Consider the following 22,650-nt stretch of genomic DNA (forward strand, 5'->3'; position numbering starts at 1 on the left):
TGAAATGGGCGCCAAAAACAGGCGATATATACGGTAGTGTTAATTACAACAGATATGCCAAAAGGCAAAATAAGACTAACAACGTATATTATTTTTAAAATTATATAGTGCCTTGTGAAGACTAGAATATCGAGCTTTAGTTTTTGTTTTGACACACTGAATAGTGATATACCGATAGTCCATTGTTTTCGATAATCCTGCATTGCCACGTGCACCTGGCAACCCTGTGCATCACCATGGCAATCGGTGGTTAGTTTCACTTTTGTTTTGAAACAACAATTATTGTACTATAAGCATACTATTAATACAGTTAACCATGAGGCATGAGTGATACCGATACGGACGACACCGATCTGCTGCTCCTGATACCACCGAACTTCTGCGCGGAGGACAAAATGAGCGCATGCGCGGCGGCAGATGCGTTGGCCATGCCCCCGCCCCCTCCCCCGGCGACCACAAGTGCAGCGTACCAGTTCCTACATCCCAGCAAGAAATCGGAGCTGAATAGCATCAATTCCCGGCTGCAGAACATCGCACTGGATGCGGAGGAGCCTCCCTCGGACATTTCCACCATATCCACGAATACTGTAAGGAACGCTGGAAGGCCAAGTAGGGAGCTCCACGGCATGGTGCACTCCACGCCGAAGAGTGGGTCCGTTGAGCCCCTCCGCCATCGACCACTGGACGACAACATTCTGCTCGAAATCGACCACTACCTAGACGACAATAATGCGCACCGTTGGCAGAGGCACGATCACCACCTGCATCACCGCAGCGACGATCATCTGAGGAACGAGCGGGCGGGGAAAGAGGGTCATCCGGGAACCTCGTCTCTGCCCAGCATGAGGCTGGCCTCATCATCCTCCGGCGCCGTTTCTGTCGAAGCAGCCAGGGTCGATCGAAGCAGCCTGAATGAGAACAAGATCATAAGTCTGAGCGAGCTCTGGGGCAAGAGCAGCTTGACCAAAACTGTACTCGACAACAACTCGCCCAACCGACCACTGTGCAGCTCTTCCCTAAAAGAGGAACAACTCAGAAGGCAGCATCTGGAGAAAATGGTGCACACACTGCAGTCGCATCTTTTGGAGTACCAGCAGCGAATCTCAGTGGCCATCGAGGTGGATCGTTCGAAGGATGCTGCTCTCACCGAGGCAGAGCAAACAGTTCAAAGTCTCAACTACGAGGTTCAGCACCTGCGGGACGCTGTCCACCGGCTGGAAGCGGACAGGGGCGAATCCCAGAGCCGGTTTGATGCACTGCAGAACGAGTTGTCGCAGGCGGTCAACTTGGCCACCAGGTTTCAGGAAAAGAATGATAAACTCGAAAGGGAGTTGGACCATTGCAGGCAAGACGCCAAGCAATGGGAAGAAAGACTGGAGCAACTGGAAATGCAACTCAACAGCAGCAAAAGAGCGGAGGAGCTGTCACATGCCGAGCTGAATAAGCTAAGGGATAAGTTTGCCAAGGTAGACTACCAACAAGAAAAGGTAATTTAAAAATAAGATTTCAACCACGGCCACTTTAACCACATTTCTTATATATAAGCTAAAAGCGCGGATAGAGGAACTGGAGAAGGAAAATAACACGCTGACCAATCAAAAGGAAATGCTGCAAGAATATCATCAGAAGCAGAAAGCAAGAGCGGATTCCTTGGAGAGCCATCGTAAATCCCTACAAGAAACTCTGGCGAACCTAACTGAAACTGAGGTTATTTAAAAATAAATACAAAAAAAAAAAGAACTCAATAATAAATGATTGTTGTTTTGCAGACCAATCTCAAGAAGAAGCTAGATATACAGCAGAAATCCCTAAAGCAATACTACCAACAGCAAATGGAAAATGTTGTGGCCAAGAAGATGCAGGAGTTCCAGGACCAACTGGACAAGAATGAGGAGCATTTAAAGAACGAAGCTCGGGAGCGTGAACGACTCATAGCCGAGCGGGCAGTAAAGCAGCTTGAAATGATCAATGAGAAAAACAACCAGGAATTGAATCTCATCCAGGAAAAGCACAACGAGGAGGTGGAGCTGTACCGCCTTCAACTAGCGAATGCCTCGAAGAAGATCGATGAAATGGATCTCAAGCTCAGCTGTTACAAAACAAAGCGGTAAGATATGAGAGCCTTATTTGTTTTCTGGTTTAAATAGAAATGGTTTTTTTTTCCATTCCAGTGCTGATATTGCGGAGAAACTGCATGGGGTAATGGAGGCCCAGTGGCAGCAGGCCCTTGCTATCCTCACCACTCCTAGTCAAAACTCCATTATCCAATCCAGTGACACTGAAGCCAGTGAATCTCCGGAGCTAAATAATGCACGCATGTATCCAGAAACGCCCAAATCGAGCAAATCGCAGCGCAGCAACAACACTGAGAAGAATAACCTGGATGTGGTGGGCAAACGGGATCCCCCCTCGCCGATGGACAAGCTGCAGGCCTACATTGAACTGCTGCTCAGCAAGTCGCCCAGTGATTTCGACAGGCTCGACGAGATCTTGGCCATGACATCCAAACAGGGTAGCAAACAAAGCAAACCAAAGAGCGGAAGTGGCAACAGTAAGCCTCCACCTTGGAAGTGCTGACAACGAGAGATGCTTTCGACAAGTAATATTCTATCTAGTAATACCTGTAGTTTTTTAAGAATGACTGCCTCTTTGAATGGCCGCTACAATGGACATTGTAGTTGTATATTTTTCTATGGAATTCTGAAAGTAAATAGTTTAGTTTTTGCAAAATATGATTGTTTATTTGATAATATCAACAATTGAAGGCAGCGTGGCATTTGTATGCAGCACGGGAAAAACAAAGGTGAAAATTTTAAATGTAATAATAATATAAAGTTTTGGTACAAAAGGTGTATTTTACAGCTCTATGAGACCTAAGCCTAGGAATCTTGTGATATATTAATTTTGTGGCTGTCGCCAGCGAATGTTGTATTTTATATCTTTTAAAAGGATTTATTCTTTGATTCAGCTGTTTCTTAGATCGTTTATGTGTCTGTCATTGATATGCTTTGAGTTGAATTATTGAGTATTTTCCCATTAACATTATTTGTAGACGATTTGAGGGAATTTCGGGGCATTTCCATAGAGCCCCTCTGATTCCCAGACTTGGATATGGGACTCTCGCGTTAGCACCACCAAATGCTGATGGGTTGAGTAGCAAATGCTGCAAGTTAAGCAGGGATTAGATTGTATTTTATTCGAATATGGAGCCACTTCTCTCTTACCTACGAATGGGCGATGTACCCGTGGTCAGCTCACTGACGAAGCTCAGGTTCCAGCTGGACCAGAAGCGCACGAATCCTCCCTCCACAGCAGTGGCTATCACGTTGACACCCACTCCTTCCTTGATGTAGGAGTAGCACACGGCCAGGATACGATCCTCGTGCACCAGGTGCTGCACATACCGCGCGTTCACTGAGTGCAGCCTCAAAATGGACTTGCCATTGGGATTCACATTCACATTGACGAAGTCGTCTAGGTTCTCCTCCGTTACCTCAAAGCATTCGTCGGCCACGTTCAGCGAATTAGGTCTGGTCGCAACTGCCGTGGGCTTTGGATCCGTACTGGTGTTGCAGGATTGGGGCAAAGTGTGTACCGTGACAATGTCCCCCAGCGTAGGACTAATGGCCACATGTGTTATTGGAGACTGATGAATCTCTGCCGGGCGGGCAATCGTGCGTACATAGCTCCAGCTGTGGGAAAATCATGGATGATTTTTCTTAAGGCAAGATTCATGTGTGTACTTACTCATTGAGATCCCATATGACGGCAATGCCATCGCGACCCGCGGTCACCGCGATCTTAAACTCCACGGAAAGGGTAATACAGGTAATCTCGTCGGTGTGGCGTACCAGCAACGTGGGTCCCAGCCAATTAAGATCGGCACCGTCCCGCTGGAAAGCATCCCCGCCGGAGGAAATGCTGGACGAGTTAACTGAGGAGGCAGAACTGGTTGGATGCAGGTTGCCTGCTTCATCTACCCGCTCCGATCCACCTCCGCCGATTCCCTTGTTAGTCATCTTCCGGAAGGCTGAGTTGTAGGACAAGCTGAATCCGCGGGCATAGCTCTGCCTGCTCTTCGCCGAGGCTCGCTGCTGGGAATCCAGTCCTCCGGTGCACTTGTAAACACTAATCCTTCCAGATTTATGGCCAAACCAAAGTTGATTCGAGTTCACATCGCATCCACAGGCGGTAATGTCGTCAAAGGTCCCATTGTGTAGAAGATTCTTTGGCTTGGCCTGTGGCTTGTTGAGTGGCTGGATTCTCACAATGCGATCATCATAGCCCCAGGAGATCACGTTGTATGTATCCGGCTCAGCTCCCTGCATTACACTTGCTCTTCCAGGAAGAGCATAGACCACATTGGTGTTGCAGAAGCTAACCAGGTGCTCGGTGCCTGGTATCTTGTGAATGTTTGCCCATGAAGGAGCTTTCAGCTGTGGCGATCCCACATAGACGCCCCAGCGCAGACCGCGTACGGTAGACACTATGGGTTTGCCCACCAGTGAGTAGTCTAGCGGCTTGGACGCCGGATGTGGCGACTTAAAAAGCTGCCTGGGCATTTGACCATATGTCTTCACCATTGTCTTGACTGCTTCCCTTTCGATGGGATCGCTGATCTCGGAGTCCAGAAAAACGGCGTAAGTCTGTGGATAAATTCAAAAGAAGATAAGCATCTATTGCATACATTTCACAGGACATCATCACTCACTGCTGGGTGAAACACATTGATGGCCTCCACGGCACTCTCCCCGCTCTGTTTGTAGCCGAAGATCAGGTCTATCCAGTTATGAATCTGATTCCGTACCAATTCCGACTCCAAAGCCTGGCGGTGGATAAGGACAAATAGCCGGGAGTCTCGCTGACTCCATGGTGGTAGTGAGACATCCTCCACACGCTCCCCATTTTGTCGGCAACCGAATTTAAAGCGTTCGAAGTTTTCAAACATCTCCGGCAGGCAGAAGAATTCCGGAATGAGTTCCTTCACATCCGTGGGACTATCCCGGCTAGCCAACAACCAAGTGGTGTTCAGGGCATGGAACGTGCGATCCGGTAAATCAAAGTCGTTGTCCTGGTAACGCAGAAAGTAGCTGGTAAACGGAGGAACCCGTACCAGGAAGTGCAGCACAGTGCCGGAATTCGAGTAATGGGAGCTGTAATGATAGGGCTTAAGGATCAGCGAGCCCATGGTGGTGTTGGTACTGTCAATGTACTGGAAGGGGAGAAGAGAGATTATTTTCCAATGGATTGCTGAATAAGATCGTTACATACTGTATAGTTGCTGATGTAGTGCTTCTCGTTCTCCTCCACCTGCACGGCAATGGGTCGTCCAAGTCGCCTGAAGTTGTGTCCCTCCCGCAGATCCAAAACCTCCGAGTTGTAGTTGGCCAGCACCCAGGGAAACACTGGGTACTGCATGAGATCGTTGTAAGTACGTCCGGAGATCTGGTTGAGGGTCATTAGATACTCCCAGTTGGTCAAAAGACCCTCGCGCCACTGCTGGGTGATGGCAATTACCTTGGACTGGTCGGGCGTGGCTACGATTTTATCACAGAATACCTCGCGCATAATCTTCCAGTCGTCGGCGTTCTGCAGCGAGAAGAACAGCGACTTGTTCGTATCGAGTAGAATCTCGAACGCCGTCTCCTGGTGCTGGTATCGCTTCAGCCAGATCTCGGTTATGTTGGCGATATCACAGTTTACGTTGAAGTACCGACACCGGTAGGTGGCCAGGAAGTAGAGCTTCAGATCGGTAATGATGATCTCGCCCTCGATCTCCCCGTCCACTGGCAAAAATTTGGCTGCAAAGTTGTACAGAATTTGGGAGTTCAGCGATATGTTCAGTTGTTGATCATAGCTGGCTATTAGGTAATCCAGTGGGCGCACATATGGCTCTAGATCCTCACGATGTCCTTGTCCCGGCCTGTACTCGTTCATGAAGAAGCGCCGATCGATGTCCAGGTGGCAGCGACGCAGACGAGTGTGCACTCGAGAGGGTCCCTCGGTATCGTCCAGCTCCCAAGAGCTAGGAAATGGGGTTTTAGTTAGTTACATTCCGTAAAGATTCTTGCAGCTTACTCACCATTCAGCTCGTTCAGCAGAGTGCCAAGGAGCACCTTCGTGGGTCATGCGGCGTATAATTTCCAGCCATTTGGTGTAGGTATAGGTATCATCGTAGACTTTCATGTGGCACATTAGAGCCTTGCGCTCAGCATTCTAGAGGAGATCAAGAATTATTATAAAATGGCAGTGTCTAGAATCTCTAAATCACTCACCTGAAGTTCTGCTACCTTTCTAGTGGTCACCATTGAGGACTCCACGCATTGCTGGACCAGTGGCTCAAATCTGTACACGGTCTTTTCCAGCAGAGTCTTTTGCTTGGCCGCCATATTATTACGATTCTGATCTAGGCGATCTAGCTCATGGACGAGATTCCATGAGGAGTCATTCTCCTTGATTCCCAATGCATCACAAAGAGGCTTCAGGTTTTCAATGGGCTCCGGCATGTCCTCCAGCAGGGAGAGCCAGAGTAAGGCCTTGATCATCTTAGCATCACAGATAATAGCCCGCTGGAACTCATCCTGTTGGGATCGCCACAGGGCATCCACAATGTAGGAGCGCAGATCGCGTGGACGCGAAGGTTGAAGTCCCCAGGCAATGAAGTTGTTGCATCGCTGATTGCTCGAGATCCCGTACGAAACGAGCAGCTGGAAGAGGGCCAGCTCCTGGGAACTGGCCACGTAGTTGGGTCCGGTCGTCTGTCCCACGCCAACGGTGAAGAACTGAGTGCAGCGATCTATGAGCAGCTCCACTCGGGTTCGCAGCTCGGAGTGACTCAGGGAGGAATCGTTGGTCACTGCAACGCGGAAACTATTTGGCTCAAAGAACTTGGTAAGCCACTCCAGTTGAAGTTGTGCCTGGGCTGTTCGAAAACTGCGCATAATCAACTGTGGTTGCTTGTCCTGGTAAAAGGATAGCAAGTTGAGGATGTCCCAAACGAGCTAGGAAGGATAAAAAAGGATGTTAACGGGATTCCAATTTGCTCATTCTGTATATACTCACATTTATCTGACCAACAGAACGCATTGCCCGCTCTCCAATAGTGGCCAGTAGTTCCACAACGGACTCATCGGCATTGGATTGACCCACGCGTAAGGAGTAGATCTTGTAGAGGGCCTTCACCGAGCACTGCAGTAGTCCTGCTTCAATCAGACACGTCTGATCATCCGGATTCTAAAAGGAGAATATGACCATTGAAACTCAAAAGAATTGTGTCGGATTGGATTGTTTACCTGCAGATACAGACGTAAGAGCGCTTTGAATACCCACTGGGGTTCCGTTCCTTCCGCGATGGCCAGCAGGGATGGGAGTCCAAAGCGCTGGCGAATCCTTACAGGTGCATCGCAACTTTGAATATCCGTCAGGCTGCAATGCATCCCGTTGATCCAAGCTAGACAGGCCTCAAACATGCCGACATCACATCCGTGGATGGTTAACTGATTGGCCAGATGCAGTGGATGCATCAACTTGGTAGCGGCATTGAGTTCCCCACTAGGTAGACGCTTTGTCAGGACGTCCACCAACTGAATGATGGCCTGGCGCACGGCGCAGCTGCGCTGGTTGGCCAGAACCAAAAGCAGTTCCAGTTTCACGTAGTGGCGAGTGACCACATCCACCGATGAATCCGGCAGAAGGCAAAGGAAGTCCTTTAGCAGGATGAGGAGGCGCTGCTGCAGTCGGATGATCCCCAGTTGATCATAAAAGTCCGTCTTCCTATTCGGCAATGATGACTGACCCGAGCTGGGAGTGCTGTGACCCGATGGCTGCCAGATCTTGCCGAGATGCAGATGCGGGTGGATGCGCCTTCGAGCGATCTTTAGCGGGCTCCTCTTCGGACTGTTAGCACTGGTGGGATGACGTCGCTTGAACTTCAGGCGCCACCGAGTGGCTTCCACCGGACTTAGCAGTCTCAAAGCGGACTTGTTGAGGTTCGAGCAGTCGGCCATCTGGTCCAGATGTTCCTCAAACTCGTTGACAGCTTTCCTGTAACCAGATGTGCTAGCATGAAGTCGTCGCAGTTTCTTAATCCTTTCCGCTCGCTCGGGATCCAGTTCCTGCGGCTGAGGATGCAACTGCCGCCGCAGCGATGTGGTCACCCTGCTCAAATTGGCTGCCACCAGGGAGCGTTCCTTTGTCGGCTGTTGAGCCGTTAGGAGGAAGTAGAAATGCGTGCGATCGTGGGTCACATAACAATCGCTGGGCTTGTGAAGCAGCAACAGAAGTTTCATGATCTCATCCAGCATGGAGGAGTCAGGAGGCGATCCTGAAAACACGGCCAGTATCTGGACAAAGCACTCGGCGGCATAGGGTGAAATCTGAACCGGACTGGGTGACTCTATCACATAGACCTTGCAGAGATTGAGGAGTGCTCCAAGCAAACCACACTTTTGAAGTTGCTCCATGTTGAAGTCCCTTTGCGGATGCTTATCCCTGGTGAGAGCCAGAATGCAGCGGAAAAGCATGTCCAGGACATCGGAGTGGGTTGCTCCGGAACGGTGCCAGTCGGAGTAGCGCTGTAGCACGGTCAGCATCAGGCGGGGATATACCAGAGTGGCCATCGTGTTGTCATTTACATTAATGGAATCCCCCTTCCTGGTGATCAGCACCTGGGAACAGGCATTGTTCACAATGCTTCGGAGCAACTGGACATCCTTCGAGCACTTCTCCGACTTGATGACGTAGCCGATTAGAGACAGGTAATCCTGTCGTTGGAACTCCGTGTACAGCTGAGCATCCGAGTGCGCCACCTGCAACAGCAGATCCAGAGCCAAGGCCTGGGTACTTGCATTGCCTGTGAGCTCAACAATCTGTAAAAAGTGACTGTTATAAAAGGATTCTCGAGGAGATTAGTTTCAGACTCACCCTGGCGAACAGATACAGCAGGGTGGAGAGTCCACCGCTGAGGGACGTGGCCGCCTGAAGGGTCTGGGCTTGGTGCTGCTGCAGTTCCCCGTACAGCATGTGTCCGTGGGGCTGTCCATAGCAGGCCATGTCCAGTTCCTGGCTAGCATCGTAGCTCATCACCAGATCCGGCTGCTGGGCGGTGTACACGAGGACTCTAGCCTGTCTCAACTGACGCATGCAGTCCAGGTGGTTGCCGAAATTCGAGGACGACAGCTTGCCCAGGCTTACGAAGCCATAGTTTGGCTTCCAATTGGCCACTTGGCACTGTGTGAATTCGGTGAAGTCCGGCCCCATGGCCGTGAGATTCATCATCAGCAAGGGATCCACCAGGCGGCGCTTGAAAAGGATCACGTTCGAGAGGGCATACCGAGGGGTCGAACCATCCAGCGTGGATCGCGAGGAGGAGCTGCTTCCGGGACTCCTGCCGGTCGGCTGTCCTTCACCCAGAGCCAGCAACTGGAAACTGTGCACCCGGGTGAGCTGGCGGAGATTGCGGAAAGGCAACCGCATGGTGTGTTGCTCCAGGCCATCAAGGAATATGCTGATTTCCACAGAATCTGCTTGCTGCTGCAGACCGAATACCAAATGCATCCACTTGTGGCGTGGTAATCTCAAATGCTGGAGCTGTACGGCTGAGCTCTCAAAATAGCCACCTGTTGAATCCGCGGAGGCTTGGTGGCCATTGAGCAGGTGCATCTGGCCGAAGCTGTTGAGCAGCGCTAGCTTGGTCTGTTTGAGAGCCTGTCGAATGGTTCCTCCATTGGCCGCCTGAGTGTTGGCCGAGATCACGGATGCCGTATCTGCATTGGCTTCTATTTGCTCCTCCACACGAACCGGAGCTAGTTGCTCGTTCGGTTTGACCAGCTCGAAGATAAGCTGCATGTTGTTGCTGATGTATATGCTGACCATGGCTTGGTTAGTTCCCAAAGAAAGCAGATGGAGTTTCTATAGAAGATTGGCGTAAGTTATGCCGGATTAAAGTGGGTTATTCTCTAGCTTACTGTTAGATCCTCTCCGGAGTAGCGTGTTTCATCGTCGTTAAACTGCATGGAACTGCGATGCATCTGCTGCCCTCTCAATTCCAGCCACAGTGATAGGGTCAAGCCATCCGGTTGCCAAAGACGCGTCTGTGTCACCGGAAAAATGCAGGCAGCCCGAGTGAAGAGCGTGTTCGTTTGACATTGCTGGTGGTGCAGGCGCACTCTCTCTATCTGCTCGCTGACCAGTGGCTCCGAGGTGACTACTATCTTGCCATCAGTGATGATGGGAAAGTCCAGCTCCATACATGGCTGAGCCTTTCGAAGCGATCCGGAGGAAATGTGGTGCATGTGCCGCATTAACAGATCCACGGGGGGTTGTTTGGAGGCCAGGATGGAGTAGTAACACTGCAGCACCTCTGGTGTGTTCAGATGGGTAACCAACTCTAGGATCGATTGCTGTAACTCTAAATGTTAACCAGATCAGATATAGAAGATCATTATAGGGTACAACACAACTCACCCCTCAATCTCGGATCGCTGCAGCTCAAAATCGGCGCGAATCCCTTAAGCAAGCATAGAGGACCACCGAGGTAGTCCCTGATGACGAACAGCCGGTTCGCCAGTTGGGTAAGACTCTCTGTCCATCCGTTTGGCTGCTTGATGCAGAGCAGAGATAGTTCCGCCAGCATTTGCACCACCAGCTGGCTGAGGCCCTGGTGCATGATGTGGCTTCGATAGCGGGAGGATGGCTGAAACGGGGTCCACGTCGATTCGTTGGCTGCCAAGACGCCCCCATTGAGCTCGCACTCGGATTCACTGAGGTCAGCGATTTCGCCATCTGCCTCGTAACCCTCGTCGGCGGTGAGGTAAAACTCGTGCTCGTTCTCGCTCAGTTCCAGTTCACTGTCGGCGGCGCAGCTCAATGAGGCCCGGGTGGAGAAGTAATCCGCATCCACGCCAGCATTTGCCTCGCTGGAATTGGGTCTCCGACGCGGCGTGGGCGGTGTGGCCAGGGAGTTCTTGGCCGGCAGTTTAACAGTTTGCAATCTGGGCAGCTCCACGCTGCCGCTGTTGAAGGATCTGGCACGTGGTCGTGGCTGCTGGGAATCGCCGGAGGGGCTGTTGACCACGCCCGTCGGCTCCTGGTGGGTGCTCGATAGCTCGGCAATTTTGAGCAGGGTCTGCAGAGTCTGGATGACCGCATTGTCCCGGGCATGCTGTTCCCCGTGCTCCGACCAGTTGTCCGTGGCATGGCTCAAAATGATGGCTCGCAGCTTGCGCAGGTGCTTCTGCATCTTCTCCACTGTGAAGAAAGTGAGATAAGCCGCAGATTAGTGGTAGATATGATCTGATGACAAGACTGATAACCGGCGTCTATCTTCTATCATCCGCAAACTGGAGCAAGTCGTCAGCGCTGGACGAGCGCCAAAGCAAAAGTGTCGGCTCTTGTCTGGAATGTATCTCGTTTCGGTGCCTATCTCTGTATCTGTTTGTAAATGTATCTCTGTGCTTTTAAGTGTATCTGTCTCAGCGATGTTGTAACTTGTGTACCCAGAAATTCAATCCCAGCGGGCAGAGCCTTGTAAATGCCGCGTATTATACTCCAGCCGACCAAACGACTGACTAACTGTCTGCCTAGCTGGCTTATAATTAACTCTCCTAGTCCGCAGCCACAATCACAACCACAACGCCCCGTTATTAGCCAGGGTCTAGAATCTACAATCCGGAGCTGGATTGGAGGTGAATGTGGGTGCCTTGTTCTTGTCCCACTTCTAGGGCTTCCCAGAGAGTGCTCGGCTGTTGTGCCTTGTCTATTTTCTATCGCCTATTGCTTATTGGCAACGCATTAGCCGCGGAATGCCGTGGAACCCACCAGATGGGCGGCTAACCAGGAGGAACATGGCAGGCAAGTAATGCTCTTTCTTTTTAAATACCCTACTAAATGGGTTCTCAATGATTATCTTATTAAATTAAAACCGAATTAAGGAACTAGCTAAGTAAGCTATCAAAGTTACAGAATGCTCCACATGTTCAATATACCCACTTCCCTCATCTCAAGAGGTACTCAACCGAACAATCTTTGACACTTACCTTCTTCGTTTTGGAAACCCTTGATGCAGATGGCCATGGTCGCCTCGAAGAGTTTGAGCAAGAGTTTCTTGCATTCGCCGTTGGGTTCGTATAAGCAGAAGAAATCCGCATCAATATTAGCACGTGTCGGTGAGTTGGCACTTCCGCCGCTTCCTGGACTGCCGCCGAACAGGGATCCCACAATGCTAAAGAGCTTGTTGATGATGCCATCGGCTGTTGCCCCTTCCTCCTCGCTTGGCAGGATCAGGGAGTTGCTGGGATTGTCCTTACTCGACTGACTGCCACGGATGTCGAAGAGCACTGTACTCTCATCCGGTTCGCAGGCGAGGAGTTGCTGCAGGAACGAGGGAGTGGCCATGTCCCGCGAGTAGCTATCGTAGTTACCGATCACAGATGCGTAATCCAATGTCGAGTCCGCGTAGTCCGAACTGGCAGCCGTTGTGACCGAGACTGAAGTGGAGCCAGCGAGTGGCAGCTGCGAGACCAGGGTTTCCAATGAACTTGAGCCGCAAATGCCGGCTGTGGGCGTGGTTGCGGTGGAGGATGTGGTTGGCCCCATTGTGGCTTTCGGCAGCATGAGGAAACAGCCCAGCGCGTTGTAGTTCAGCTTCAAGATGTCAAAGATGTTTTTGTCCCCATGTCGCAGCTTCTTCTCCCCTGGAAGCAGCTCGCTCGTTGGAGTCTCCACCTCATCCTCATCCTCGTCGTCTAGCATTTCCACGGGTATGGAGTAGATTTTGGCAAACTCGTTGTAAAACAACTGACTGGTCTTTAGGAGCTCGAAGTTCAGGGTCCATTGCAGGGCGGTTATGTAGAGTATGTCCGCGGGTTTGTGACCCTCGAGCTTGGCAGGAGTGGAGCTCTCATCCAGCCAGAATTTGGCGCGGGAGTGCTTGGAGCACTTGTACAGCAGAGCCTGGAAGAGCTGCGATGCCCTGTCACTACTGTTCAGCTGCAGCTGGATGAGTCTCCTGCTCAGAGTGATCTGCTCCTGGCTGTTCTCGCCCAGAAAAGCTATGTTATCAATGCCCACCTTGATGAGATCACATACTCCCCGCTGCAGTTCGGGTATGATTAGAAGATCCTGCATATAGCGGATGTTCTCCTCGTTGTAGAAAGCTTTGACCAGGCGGATATCACTCAGGTACATGACGAAGATACTCAGGCATTCGTGTAGAGCTCTGTAGTTCTCCAACTTGCTGGGCAACTGTAGGGGAGTGACCTTGCTTATCTTTCTCTTGCTTTCGCCACTTTCAATCAGTTCTTTGTAACGCCTAAAAATGGGCAAAGCCACCTCCGCCAAGATTCCAGAGGCTAAATCATAGGGCAGCAGATAGGCGATATGTTTTAGATGCTTGAGGAAGAGCAACATTGCAGGTGTGTTCAGCAGGGCCTTGTAGTTATCCTTGTAGATGTTCAGTAGGTCCATGTGAAATACAGGCGACTTTAGTTTATCCTCGCATCCCGGGCATCCCTGGGGATTCCGCTTCACAAAGATGGTGTGCAGCACATTGTAGTGGAGGAATTTGTATGCACACTTCTGATAGCTGCTGGAAAGTTGGGTGGCTAGTTGCAGGCAAGTGGCGTAGTTCCTGACGTTGTAGTGGCAGCAACAGCTTCCGGTTCGGAGCAGACTCCTCACGCTATGCTCCTGCAGCTCTGCCTCCAGACTGGGCAGCAAGTGATACAGTTTTCCCTGGAAGTAGCAGCTCAGGGAAGTGGCTCCCAGACAATGCAACTGACTGCTCCTTTGTCTTTTGTGGCGCGGATGTTGCTGTTGCTTGGGCATCGCGGTGGATGCACTGCTCTCCATAAGACTCTGCAGGTGCTGTTCCTGGCTGGAAAGGTTGTCCGTCAGGCGTAGCAGCATTTTGTAGATATGCAGGAATATGGCGGTCGAGAAGTTAGTCGATTTGGCCGCCTCTTGCAAGACCTCGAAGCAGGCATCAAAGTTCCTCACATCGATCTGGTTCAACTCCCGCACGCCATTATCCACCAGGTTGTGAAGGGTGCCAAACATTATGTATAATACTCCATGAGCCAGAAGGGGACTCCTCCGATTGGCGGTCAGTGCGTAGAGGAGCTGCCCAAAGTTGCTGTTGAAGTCATGGACATTCGGCTGCTGTTGCTCCAGCACGTAAAAGTTGTTTACACAGTGTGCTATCAATTGGAGCAGTTCAAATTTAATGAGTTCATCGTTATTCCCCGATGCATCCTGCTCCGAACTTGAACACAAGTGTCCCAGAGCAAAGTTATGGACCGTAACGCTCAGCTGGGATTCCTGCTCCGCATCCACGCACCTGGTGAGCAATTGGATGAGCAGCAAGGCCAGTTCATCACTGCTCCTTGTCGTCCCTCTAAAGTCTTCGAAACTCGATTTGATTGGATTGGATATGTGATTGGGTAATTGACTTTTTGGTTGCTGTTGGCGTCTCAGCTTTTTGCTTTGCGAATTGAGGTAGAAACTTCCGATGAACTGAGCAATGCTGGTCATGGGAATCAGCTGCTCGTTGGATGCACTCCACTTGCAGTTGGGGAACAGGTTAATGCACAGGTGGCACAGACTCTTCTGGGATGCAATGAGCTGCAGGCAGAGGTTTAAGAATTGATTTAATTTAAATATTTAATATGTAACAATTTCTGGGATTCAAGAAAAGCACGTGCCTTGATATCCACGCGCAGCAGAAACGTCAATAGATGATGGCCCAGTTTATCGGTGAGGAATGTCCGCAGAGCGAGAATCTTGTTGCAATCACTGGGAGTGCTGAGTATTAGCTGCAAGAAGAGACATGAGAAATGGTGAACTGGATCAGAAATAGGGGAATATGCTTCGATAGAAACCTGGGCCAGATTATGCTGCTTGCGCAGCTGCTTGATGCACTTGTCCTGCTGCTCCGGTTCATGCGTCGGACTGCTTTCCTGAGATCTCTTCGCCTCGCTGATGATTTGATAGACCTGCTCCAGCAAATAGGAACAGAGCTCCTCGGGCATCAGATTGAAGTGGCTGAAATATGAACAAATATAATATAATGTATAACTAACTATACATGTTAAGTAGAGCGATAATATTACCTATTTAGCCAGGCATCTTGCAAGTTCTTATCGTCCAGAAACTGCAAGTTATACAGCAGCAACCAGAGCCAGTGGTCCTGCGAGCATGAGAGGGAGAAAGGCCAGCAGCGATAAGAGCTGGGAATATCAACGGAATGGACGAAGGAGAGTCACACAAACCTTGACACTCGCGTCTTCGAGCTCCGAGGCCTGGAGATACTGACTCCACAGTCCGATCAGGGTATCCAGCAGCAGCTGCTCCTCCTTCTCCTTCACCTCCATTCCGGCCATGGAGAATCACAGATAGTGTTGTTGCCTTCCAACAGGCACGTCAAAGAGTCTGCTCCAGCTGGTCAGCAGCTCCTCGGGCATCGGTCGACGTTGTGTGCGCTTGGAGCGATGAGACCAAACTGAATGCGGCGATCGCAGGAGAACGCCAGCTGTAATTAAGGAGAGTCAGTAAATACAGTCGGACCTCTAAAGCATGAGAAGTAGTCACCAACGAGTTTTACGTTACTATGTAGATTCAAATTTTTAAATAACAAATCAGAAAATGTGGACAATCAGAAAATTTACTGGGGTAAATGATTAAAGATGCCTGAAAAGTTCGCTCTGTGGAGGTGCCACTGTAACTCTTTTGTGCGTGCGATTACGTGAAGAGATCAGCACGAAGAGGACGTGGAGTGGGCAGAAGAGGCCACGATGATTGCTTATTTGCCCAGAGGCAGCAGTCGGCCGGTGATGTTGATAATTCGCTGCAGAGTGGAGTGGAAACTTTGGTTGTTGTTGCGGAAAACTATTGAGATTGCTATTTATAGCGCATCGGATCGGATCGGTGGCATTGCATCTGGATGGATGGCTGGCTTGCGGTGGGTTGCCAAGCCGGTAAGACAGTGATAGTTATCGGGGCTGGGATCGGTGGCTCAGGGGCTTCAGTGGTGCGGTGGTTGCAGTGATGCTCCATTCGGGTAAACAGCTGGCAATGGAGCGTGTCTGTAACGGCCAGTGGCAGCGAGATAAGCTCGAAACTATGGAAATCAGGAGGAGGAGACCATCTTCATTTCCACCTTATCACGTCGAGAATTTCACATATACATATATATGCAGCACATTCAGCATTTGAACCACAACCACTTACACATATTTATCAACTGCGCAGCACCGAAATTATTCATCACTCGAGTTTATATAGTATTTGATTTGCTGCTAGACTAGAGTGTGTAAAATACATCATTTATTGGTCATGGCTCACCGCAGACAGCTGCAAATGTTTTGCTACCTTAGCACCACATTCTGAAGGCTGGTTTGCTGAACTCATCTGCTGCTGGGAATCCTGGACAAGGACTACTTCGTGCAGATCCACGCCAGCCAACCAAACTAAGGTGTATGTAAGGTAGTCAACTGGCTGTGACGTCAGCAGGTGGTTTTTGTCCGGAATTGTTTAAGAAATGGCGTTTGTTTTTACGGCTGCAAATCCAACGACTTTGTTTTTGTTGACTGCGCTTCGTTCTGTGTTTGGCCTTCTGAGCGTCTGGCTTTGCCTTTGTTGTTGTTATGTTGTTGTTAGTCAGCACAGCTGATGGCAAAACGCGTTCGCTGCTCGGTCCTACTATAAATCGATTTCAAATTACTTAAAAATAAATGTTATATACAAATAAACTTTAAAATGTATAAAACTAGATTTTAATTGAAAATTAAATTTACATAAAAGTATTATTCCGTTATTTTATTTAATTAAATGCAATTGTTGCATCTTTTACAAACAGCTGTTTCATGGAAGTTATCGAACTGGTTCGATGGAACCAGCTGACTTGGTACCTGTTGCGCTCCTCAGCTGTTTTCGTTTCATTCTGGCTTGTGTTGATCCGCCGAGCAGTTTGCTTTAGTTTAAATACGTTTTTATTACTTTAAATACACTTAAGTTAAAATGCTCTGCCGACTGGTGGGAAACAGGAGTTTGGGTGCACGATATACCGCCTCCATCAAGGTAAAATCCGCCTCTCATAAAAATATAACCACGATATTTCTGGAGAATATCTTCCAGATATATGTAGATAGTTTGCATTTCTCTCGGTTATCTCTTCAAAGATTAAGTCCTTTATTAATCATGTGATTATACAGCGATAAACCAGTTCTCCAGCAAAAACATATCAACAGGTGTTAATTCAAAAAGTTCCAGAAATATATTTATAAATATTTGTTGTTTTGATTTAGTGTTTTGCTGCCAATTGAGATAAGAGGCACTAATTTGACGAATCCGCACGAGCCATTCACTCTAAAATCACCCCACTGATACCATTACCCCCCCTGGAGCAATCCAAGCGAATTAAAAATAGGCAAACTTACGTAACGACTTTGCACAAACAATCCACACGAACGCTCACTTATACCAGGGAACACCTGCGTATCATGGACAAACCGCTTTTTATGCTAATAGTCCGATTATTTGCAGGCTATTGCGTGCTACTCCACGTCGGGAAAACAGCGGAACGGCAAGATCTACGAGTCGGCCATAGATGCTGTGGCCGATGTGCAGGATGGTGCCCAGATCCTGTTCGGCGGATTCGGAATCTGCGGCATTCCGGAGAAGATGATCAACGCGCTCAAGCAGAAAGGAGTCAAGAACATCACTGGCGTTTCCAACAATGGAGGTATGCATGAAAAGAATATATAATGAATGCTCTTATTAAACCGAATTCCTTTCCAGGTGTGGACGACACTGGTCTGGGTGTCCTGATCAAGCAGAAGCAGGTGTCCAAGGTAATTGGCTCCTATGTCGGCGAAAACACGGAGTTGGTGCGTCAATATCTGGAAGGAGAACTGGCCGTGGAACTGACTCCCCAAGGCACCCTAGCGGAAAAGATCCGCGCTGGAGGAGCCGGCATTCCGGCCTTCTACACGCCCACTGGCTACGCCACTCTTGTCCAGGAAGGCGGAGCACCCATTAAGTACTCCAAGGATGGCAAAGTGGAAATATCCAGCGAAAAGAAGCCCGTGAAGGAGTTCAACGGAAAGAACTACGTGATGGAGGAGTCCATCTTCGCAGACTTTGCCTTTGTCAAGGCCCAGAAGGCCGATCCCTTGGGCAATCTGGTGTTCAACAAAGCTGCCAGAAACTTCAATGCACCCATGTGCAGGGCTGCCAAAATCACCGTGGCCGAAGTGGAGGAAATCGTGCCCATCGGAGCCCTTTCTCCCGATGAGATCCATGTGCCCGGCATCTACATTAACCGCATCTTCAAGGGCACCAACTACAACAAGCGTGTGGAACGCTTGCGCATCACGGAACCCAAGGATCCCAGCAAACCCGCTCCTCCACCAAATCCCGCCCAGGTTTTACGTGAGCGCATTGCCCGTCGAGTGGCTCTTGAGTTCCACGACGGCATGTATGCCAATCTGGGCATTGGCATTCCCGTGCTCTCCTCCAACTACATCCCCAAGGGCATGAACGTGATGCTGCAGTCGGAGAACGGAATCCTGGGCCTGGGACCCTTCCCCACCAAGGATAAAGTGGATCCGGACTTGATCAACGCCGGAAAGGAGAGTGTTACCGTGGTGCCCGGAGCCTCATACTTTGGCTCCGATGACAGCTTTGCCATGATCCGTGGTGGTCATGTGGATATCACCATTTTGGGCGCCATGGAGGTGTCGGCCACAGGCGATCTGGCCAACTGGATGATTCCTGTAAGTTAATCCATTATCATCCATTAAGCTTAATCACTTGCAAACTCATTCTTTTTAGGGCAAACTGGTTAAGGGAATGGGTGGAGCCATGGATTTGGTGGCTGCGCCTGGCACCAAGGTGATCATCACCATGGAGCACAATGCCCGCGATGGTTCCCCCAAGATCCTGGACACCTGCTCCCTTCCGCTCACTGGCAAGGGTGTGATCGACATGATCATCTCGGAGAAGGCTGTCTTCACGGTGGAAAAGGGCGTGGGCCTAACGCTGATCGAGGTGGCCGAGGGTTACACCGTGGACGACATCATTGCCAGCACTGGAGCCAAGTTCACAGTGTCGCCCAATCTGAAGAAAATGGGTCAAATTCCGGTCTGATGAGCCACGTGCTTAGTGCCCAGAGAAGCTGCAATACCTCCGGTTGAGTGATAAACGAGTGCATTTATTTTTTGTTGACCGTGTGACAAAAACATTTGTGTTAAATATATGGACCATATCAAATCGAATCTCTCCCAGCTTATCCAATTGCCTTGGCCATGTCCTTCAGCGCCTCGGAGCGATGTGCGTTGCGCATCTGCTTGTTAAGGATATCGAAGATGCGGTTGTACTTGCTGTCGGTTTCCGTGCGGCAGATGGCGCAGAACTGCGAGGACAGCACGTTGAGTGGACTACGGAAGTACAGGCTCTTCTGCATGGTGAGACCGTTCCTGTGGTGGGACATCATGTGCAGGACGATCTCGATGAGGGCCAGCGTGGCTCCAATGACGAAGTTGTAGCAGAAGAGCGTGGGCACCAGGAACAGCAAGTAGGGGTTGCGGTTGTAGCCCAGGATTATGTTCTGCAAGGAAAACTCAATTATTTAGCATACTCATAATCCCAGTTTGGAATGGTAACCTACGTTGCTCACGCCATCCATTTGACAATAGTCCTCGCGTTCGTAGCCCGGAGTGACCTTTTTGGGTGCCCTGTTGGGAATCGCGGTGGCTGCCCCATATCTCACCGTATTGGCCAGCTCGTCGTCTACCTCATCGCATATGGTTCCGCGGAGATAGTGCTTGGGTACATGGAAATTCGTGTGTTTGCGGAAGTGAACCTTGGTCACCTGGTCGTGGATCGGTTCACCGGTCTCCTCATCGAAGGCCGGTCTATTAACGCGGACGGTGTCTGTGTAGAAGTACTCCAACTCACCCGTTTCGCAGTTCTGTCGGAGATTGGATCGAATCAGATAATATAGTGTTAAGAGAGTGGTCTAAGAGAGCGGTCTAAGAGAGAGCGAAAGAGAGCGCTGGGCGGCACTCAAGAATCGCGTGATCGAGATTTTGTTGGTAATTTATGGGCCGAACCTGGTGGAATTTGCAAGTCAGATTTATAAAGCAAACATGCCTGAAGTTGATTAAAGGTTTTGAATCTACATTTCTATCTTCGAATGCCATTTAAAGCAGATGACTCTGTTCATCTATTGTCTGGCTTTCTAATGTGTTTTACGAACAGCGGGTATACAAGATTTAAGAGAGCTTCCCTTACACATTTCTCTTGAGCTCTCTTTGCCACATTTATATTGTTTATGAAATGTTATCGGAGGTCGGCGGGCGACGAACAAGAAGCAGACGCCAGTCACAGAAATGTGTTTATATATCCCGAAAATAGAATCACGTACGCCTATTCTGATAACATCGCCAGATCGTACACCAGGGCGTATGAATAATGAACCGCTTGCGACACCTGAGATTACCACTACTATTACTAGGCACTAATGCATCCCACCCGACTTCTTACCACGAACATGGCTACTTCGGTACTGAAAACTAGACCCCCAAAAACCCACGAAGGCGAACAGAGCCAGAAACTCAAGTATCACTTATCAGTTGCGGCTGGAAGTCGGGCCGATCGACAGACGCCGCCTTCTTATCGGTTCTATAAAATAGGGCGTGGAAATCGAGGGGGGGGGGGCAACTCCGCCCCCTTAGTCTATTAAGGTGCAATTAATGCTTATGGACGGCAGAAAATTGTAAATTGCACATGCAATTACAGACTTTTTCACTCAATTTCACAGTCCTTTGTTTTTGCCATAGTGACACTAATAACTTGAGTTGCATAAGCACCGACCGGTTTGCGTGTCCAATGTGATTTGATCAGAACACATATAATACAAACTGATGGGGCTAAATTGATAATCTCCCTGATCTCTGATTGGCAATCGAATAAATTGAGTTATTGAGTTATATCGAAACTACTTTGTATCAAACAGAGACTGACATTTAATCGAACCTTAGCTTGACAACCTGTGGGCATTATGTTCCCAAGATCACGAAGGCAATTAAACACAATCGCTGTCGATTTGTACTAAAACGTATATTCATATTAGATTATTATTATATTGGCACAGTGCAATACATTTAATTATCTTGCTGAACTTGATGGTGATCTTCAAATTTCTGGGAAAGTTACCACCAAAACTACGTGCAAGGCAAACTAAACTCTTTATAACTACTCCTAAAATATATAGAAGTACAGATAGCAAACCTATGATGAGTTGGTAGCATGATAAGTTGGCTACTCCCACTCGAGTTCAGATTATTTTTAAAGTCAAAACGCTTATCGAACAGCAAGACAAAATAAATAAAATACCTTACAATTGCTAGCTTGATAAGTAAATTGTTATTTGAGCCTGACAAATGCCTTCACTTGTTTCGTTCCCAAGTCGCTTGTTAAGTTCATAAACTGTATAATCCACATTTAACCGTGGGTTGTATAACACATTACATAGAAAAGGGTGGATTTTTATTTTCTCAGTGCTTTTCATGTTTTGGTCAAAAGCATGTATTTGAGCACCCCTCTTGATGACGTCCATCATAAACAAAGTTGACTTATGTCAACTGAATGTACTATGTACGGTGGTGAGCCCTTTTGAAAAAAAGACTGTAATGGCAGATAAGCGGTCGAACATAAAAACAAGGCCAGCTAATCAATGTGACTAGATAATCTACACTATATTTAGTTTATGAATTTGGCTATTGCGTTCTCTTTTCGGCTTACTGGAGTCACAGTTGGCTTAGTGCTGTAGTCTGTAATTAACTGAGTATGGGATTTGGCCCGGCATTTTATGGCACCTTAATTACAAGCCCGACATGAGCCGCAAAAAATCCTACAGATCCCACTCTTCTTTGTATATATATATGTATATTTGTTTTCCAACTAACCAAGATGGTTAACTGGTTTACAGATCGCAGCTTTCATAGTACATCTGGCTCTCTTTTCTCTTTTCCGTTTGGCACTTCTCTCCGCTTTTGGCACTTACCTTAATGGAATAACCCATGGCTGCTGTCTGGCTTATGGTTTATTTTCACAGTTATGTCGGCGTCTGGCTTTGTATTTATTTGTCAAAACTATTTTTCACGCGAACCACAAACAGAAACTCACACAAACAACGTATATCTGCGAATTTATATGCGAGTGTGTGTGTGTATATTTTGATCCACTGCAATCGGAATATTATATGGACGAGGAAACTGTGCTACGATGGATATTTCGAAACCGGTTAAGCGGTTCGCCAGTTGCCTTTGCTGTTTTTGCCCGTTTCATTTGCGGCTCGATTGTTGTGTTTATTTTGGTTGAGGGGCGACCTGTTGGCTTTTCGATGATTTGGGAGATCCGCAATTAAATTTGCATAGCCAATCGGTATAATGACTAAAAAAAAAACGTAGTTTCGATATCGGATTTTCACGCTTCTCTCGGCGAACTCGAACTTTTTCCACACACGCACACCGAACAACTGATTTCAATTCGTTGGGAGAGAAAATCGGATGGTGTGACCGCTAATATGCCACCAGTATATACCAGTTTTCGAAAGAGCTTTTTCAAAGCTCAACACACTAAAAATACTGG

General features: G+C 48.8%; 4 protein-coding genes and 2 non-coding genes across 10 annotated transcripts; 3 read left to right on the forward strand and 3 right to left on the reverse strand.

Annotated features, from left to right (window-relative positions):
- Positions 1 to 28: 28 nt before the first annotated feature.
- Positions 29 to 2,726, forward strand: Cnb (Centrobin). Of its 2 annotated transcripts, none has more exons than NM_139423.3 (5): positions 29 to 249; positions 311 to 1,487; positions 1,546 to 1,707; positions 1,770 to 2,107; positions 2,172 to 2,726. In NM_139423.3, the coding sequence occupies exons 2-5, from the start codon at positions 324 to 326 to the stop codon at positions 2,575 to 2,577; spliced, it is 2,070 nt and encodes a 689-aa protein (NP_647680.1). In that variant the 5' UTR covers positions 29 to 249; positions 311 to 323; the 3' UTR covers positions 2,578 to 2,726. The 2 variants fall into 2 exon arrangements, with proteins under 2 accessions (NP_647680.1, NP_001261300.1); NM_001274371.1 differs by having other exon boundaries at positions 219 to 249.
- Positions 2,727 to 2,769: 43 nt separating this feature from the next.
- mv (mauve) lies at positions 2,770 to 16,642 on the reverse strand. Its single transcript, NM_139424.2, has 18 exons — positions 16,339 to 16,642; positions 15,267 to 15,526; positions 15,108 to 15,184; positions 14,877 to 15,039; positions 14,700 to 14,810; positions 12,036 to 14,619; positions 10,465 to 11,247; positions 9,966 to 10,408; positions 8,923 to 9,909; positions 7,293 to 8,867; positions 7,063 to 7,233; positions 6,276 to 7,001; positions 6,083 to 6,216; positions 5,272 to 6,025; positions 4,712 to 5,212; positions 3,748 to 4,646; positions 3,225 to 3,692; positions 2,770 to 3,163 (listed from the first exon to the last, which is right to left on the reverse strand). Exons 2-18 carry the CDS (start codon positions 15,375 to 15,377, stop codon positions 3,043 to 3,045), a joined length of 10,608 nt encoding a protein of 3,535 aa, NP_647681.2. The 5' UTR covers positions 15,378 to 15,526; positions 16,339 to 16,642; the 3' UTR covers positions 2,770 to 3,042.
- Positions 15,607 to 16,749, forward strand: asRNA:CR45827 (antisense RNA:CR45827). Its single transcript, NR_133158.1, has one exon.
- SCOT (Succinyl-CoA:3-ketoacid CoA transferase) lies at positions 15,607 to 19,269 on the forward strand. Of its 3 annotated transcripts, none has more exons than NM_167928.2 (4): positions 15,607 to 15,955; positions 17,539 to 17,737; positions 17,794 to 18,770; positions 18,829 to 19,269. In NM_167928.2, exons 1-4 carry the CDS (start codon positions 15,938 to 15,940, stop codon positions 19,141 to 19,143), a joined length of 1,509 nt encoding a protein of 502 aa, NP_728699.1. In that variant the 5' UTR covers positions 15,607 to 15,937; the 3' UTR covers positions 19,144 to 19,269. The 3 variants fall into 3 exon arrangements, with proteins under 3 accessions (NP_728699.1, NP_001261301.1, NP_647683.1); NM_001274372.1 differs by lacking the exon at positions 15,607 to 15,955 and adding an exon at positions 16,923 to 17,073 and having other exon boundaries at positions 17,301 to 17,737; NM_139426.3 differs by lacking the exon at positions 15,607 to 15,955 and adding an exon at positions 16,923 to 17,073.
- Positions 15,677 to 16,164, reverse strand: asRNA:CR45828 (antisense RNA:CR45828). The gene has a single exon (NR_133159.1).
- CG1927 (uncharacterized protein) lies at positions 19,189 to 22,543 on the reverse strand. Of its 2 annotated transcripts, none has more exons than NM_139427.4 (3): positions 22,064 to 22,543; positions 19,664 to 19,966; positions 19,189 to 19,603 (listed from the first exon to the last, which is right to left on the reverse strand). In NM_139427.4, the coding sequence occupies exons 1-3, from the start codon at positions 22,079 to 22,081 to the stop codon at positions 19,283 to 19,285; spliced, it is 642 nt and encodes a 213-aa protein (NP_647684.1). In that variant the 5' UTR covers positions 22,082 to 22,543; the 3' UTR covers positions 19,189 to 19,282. The 2 variants fall into 2 exon arrangements, with proteins under 2 accessions (NP_647684.1, NP_001261302.1); NM_001274373.1 differs by lacking the exon at positions 22,064 to 22,543 and adding an exon at positions 20,542 to 20,567.
- Between the last annotated feature and the right edge of the window lie 107 nt (positions 22,544 to 22,650).

Source organism: Drosophila melanogaster, chromosome 3L (genome assembly GCF_000001215.4).
Source record: "Drosophila melanogaster chromosome 3L".
NCBI classification, from domain to species: domain Eukaryota; kingdom Metazoa; phylum Arthropoda; class Insecta; order Diptera; family Drosophilidae; genus Drosophila; species Drosophila melanogaster.

Bases quoted from the DNA above. Each gene is read 5' to 3' on its own strand.
- CG1927 (NM_139427.4), bottom strand. The intron at 19,604-19,663 runs GTAGGTTACCAT...TTTTCCTTGCAG, and splicing joins AAATGGATGGCGTGAGCAAC to AACATAATCCTGGGCTACAA.
- SCOT (NM_139426.3), top strand. From the start codon at position 17,014: ATGCTCTGCCGACTGGTGGGAAACAGGAGTTTGGGTGCACGATATACC. The intron at 17,074-17,538 runs GTAAAATCCGCC...GATTATTTGCAG, and splicing joins GATATACCGCCTCCATCAAG to GCTATTGCGTGCTACTCCAC. The intron at 18,771-18,828 runs GTAAGTTAATCC...CATTCTTTTTAG, and splicing joins TGGCCAACTGGATGATTCCT to GGCAAACTGGTTAAGGGAAT.
- Cnb (NM_139423.3), top strand. From the start codon at position 324: ATGAGTGATACCGATACGGACGACACCGATCTGCTGCTCCTGATACCA. The intron at 1,708-1,769 runs GTTATTTAAAAA...GTTGTTTTGCAG, and splicing joins CGAACCTAACTGAAACTGAG to ACCAATCTCAAGAAGAAGCT. The intron at 2,108-2,171 runs GTAAGATATGAG...TTTCCATTCCAG, and splicing joins AGCTGTTACAAAACAAAGCG to TGCTGATATTGCGGAGAAAC.
- mv (NM_139424.2), bottom strand. From the start codon at position 15,377: ATGGCCGGAATGGAGGTGAAGGAGAAGGAGGAGCAGCTGCTGCTGGAT. The intron at 14,811-14,876 runs GTTTCTATCGAA...CTCTTCTTGCAG, and splicing joins AGCAGCATAATCTGGCCCAG to CTAATACTCAGCACTCCCAG. The intron at 9,910-9,965 runs GTAAGCTAGAGA...AATCTTCTATAG, and splicing joins ACTCCGGAGAGGATCTAACA to AAACTCCATCTGCTTTCTTT.